At 35.1% G+C, this 2,924-nt stretch overlaps 1 protein-coding gene across 1 annotated transcript; it reads right to left on the reverse strand.

Annotated features, from left to right (window-relative positions):
- Positions 1 to 1,224: 1,224 nt before the first annotated feature.
- On the reverse strand, positions 1,225 to 2,205 carry LOC130025458 (olfactory receptor 51G1-like). Its single transcript, XM_056116397.1, has one exon. The coding sequence runs from the start codon at positions 2,203 to 2,205 to the stop codon at positions 1,225 to 1,227; it is 981 nt and encodes a 326-aa protein (XP_055972372.1).
- Positions 2,206 to 2,924: the final 719 nt, after the last annotated feature.

Here is a 2,924-nt window from a genome sequence, read left to right on the forward strand (position 1 = left end):
CCTTTATCCACACTCTGTGAAGTAAAATTTTGCATGAAGGATACAATGGTCAGATCCCATTTGGAATTTTGGTACAAGAACAACATTGGTCAGGCAAAACTGTTGATTGAATATGATGTGGTCAATTTCATTGTGGAACCTTTCACCTGGAGACTACCATGTCCAACAATGGATTCATCTAATGCCAGCATATATGCATTGAAAGTACAGATGATCATTTTTGTTTCTCTTAGTTTTGATAGCCTAGTTTGGCCTTGAGATTTTATCAGCTTCTCCATACACATCCTTCTCAATGCTGCCGTATTGGTTATTCCTTCAGGGTCAGAGGAATGAGACCTTCCACTAACTCCACTACCCAGCCGCTGCCACGCTCCAGGATGCTTTCCAAACCATACAGCTGCAAAGCAGCTGCGTGACACATCATAAAACAATTAATATCCATCATCCAGGATTGCTGCACCATATTTGTTAGGGTTCAAATATGTTTGAACCATGGGAACACCTACAAGGGACATTGGAGGCCGCCCCAAAAGCCTCTATCCCTTCAGAGAGCCTGGCAAGCTACCGAGGGTATCCCACTCGCACGGCAGAACCTGGCAAGTTTTCTGTGGCATATTCGATATGCCAAAATCAGTAAATACAATCCTAATTTATATGGAATATAAAACCTTGTAGTGTAAAGTCTAACTTAAGTAGTTTGTCTAAAGTTTGTTTCTGATACTAACTTCACCTGAATAAAAAGTAAGCAAAGGAACTTTTCTTCATAGGTTATCTTAAATATCAAATATGCATTTTATTTAATTTATCATAAAATCTGGATAATCAAGCCCATTTTGCTTAGGCATGATATTTACCTAGTTGCCAACTTCATTACAATATTTGTTAAATATTTGTTATCTTTGAAAAGTTATTAAACTTCACTAATGTTTTGTTGTAACACAAAATTGTGAGCTTCTCTTCAAACCTGAATGGAGAATATCACCATTAAGTTATTTAAATGAAGTAAATTCCCTCTTAGTAAATCAGCCAGAATCAGTAATCTGAAATAATTTGAATATAGGAAAAATTATGAAAACAAATGTATATTTTCTTCAAAGGGGCATTATAGCATTTATTCACTTTCATAAAACTATTACACATCAAATATAGCATGGAATTATATAATAGGTCATCTTCAGAATGGAGAAAATTTATATGAAGGTTAAAATTAAAGGGAATATGATGCTAAGTGTGAGTGAGCCCCAAATTTTTAACTGAAAATATTTTTAAGAATCCTTGGCGGATCTGATTCGTCTTGATGCTATAAATAATTGGGTTTAGTACTGGTGGTACTAACAGGTAAATATTGGCCATGGTTATGTGAATAATGGGGGAAGAATGTTTTGCATAGCGATGTACTAATGAAAGCCCTATCATTGGCACATATAGAATGAGCACAGCACAAATATGGGAGGCACAAGTATTAAGAGCTTTGAGCTTCCCTCCCTTAGATGCAATGCCTAGCACTGAGCGAAGGATAAAAGCATAAGATACAAAGATTCCTAGAGAATCTATACCCCAATAGCATGTAACAACAAACAAGCCATATAAAATGTTGAAGGAAATATCAGAACAGGCTAACCGAATGATATCTTGATGCAAGCAGAAAGAGTGGGAGAGATTATGGGAACGACAAAAGGAAAATGTAGGAATACGGACAAGAATCACAGGAAGGGCAATGGAGCATCTGATTAAAATGAGAACCCCTATGTAGATTATACGCTGTGGTGTGAGTTTGCTGGAATATCTCAAAGGATCACATATGGCAACATATCGATCAAATGCCATGGCTAGGAGCACAGCTGACTCCATCAGAGAAAAGGTGTGAATAAAATACATCTGCACTATACAGATATTCATCTCAATCTCCCTAGCATCAAACCAAAAGACTCTCAGCACCGTGGGTAGGGTGGAAATAGACATGCCCATGTCAGTGAGGGACAGCATGGACAGAAAGTAGTACATGGGCTCATGGAGACTCTTATCAGTGTGGATGACATGCAGAATTGTACAGTTGCCCACAATTCCAATCAAGTATAGCAAACAAAAGGGAATGGAAATAAGGTGATGAACATTCTCATAGCCAGGAATCCCAGTGAGGAAGAATAAAGTAGATGATTCAATAGTAGAATTAGTGCCTCCAACAAGGCTGTCCCAAGAAACCATTTTTCTATTATATAAATGTGGATTCCTAGAAAGAAAAAAAATGCTGTTAAGAAGTTATAAATTCATTCTTTGTCTTTGTTCTTAATTCATCACTTATTATTTCTAATTCATTGTACAATAACTATAGTTACAAAAATAATTTTAAAAGTTAGTCTTTTAATATATTACTGAGCAGTCTTTTAAATAAATTGTAGCTCTTAGATAATGTTAATTTTTTAATTTTAACTTTATTTTTATAAAGTTGTTCACAATACTTGATTACATTTAATATTCGAACACCAATCACACCACCATTACACCTTTTTACCACCATATTTCCATCTTGAACCCTAAACCTTGTCCCCAAAGCAGAACCAAAGTAATTTTAAATGTTAATCCTCAACCTTGAAATACTTTTAGAGTGCTTTTTTCAATTCCTTAACTTTTAATATATACTTCTATTTTAAATAATATTTTAATATTTGAATTAATTTTAATTCTTTTTTGATTAATACTCGAGCGGGCCCAGTAACGTCTCCAATGGAGACGTTACTGGGCCCGCTCGAGCAAATCGACGATCAACGGGAGGGCCTTTACCTTTACCTTTACCTTTGATTAATAATTTAATTATGTATATATTTATTATATTATATTAAAACATCTTACAAGACATTGACTTCTCTTTATAAAAAATTGCCTGGCCAAAGAGATAGCATAGGAGGTATGGCAATTACATGGAT

This window comes from Sorex fumeus, unplaced genomic scaffold (assembly GCF_029834395.1).
Source record: "Sorex fumeus unplaced genomic scaffold, SorFum_2.1 ptg000030l, whole genome shotgun sequence".
NCBI lineage: Eukaryota > Metazoa > Chordata > Mammalia > Eulipotyphla > Soricidae > Sorex > Sorex fumeus.

Coding starts and splice junctions, on each gene's coding strand:
- LOC130025458 (XM_056116397.1), bottom strand. CDS start 2,205: ATGGTTTCTTGGGACAGCCTTGTTGGAGGCACTAATTCTACTATTGAA.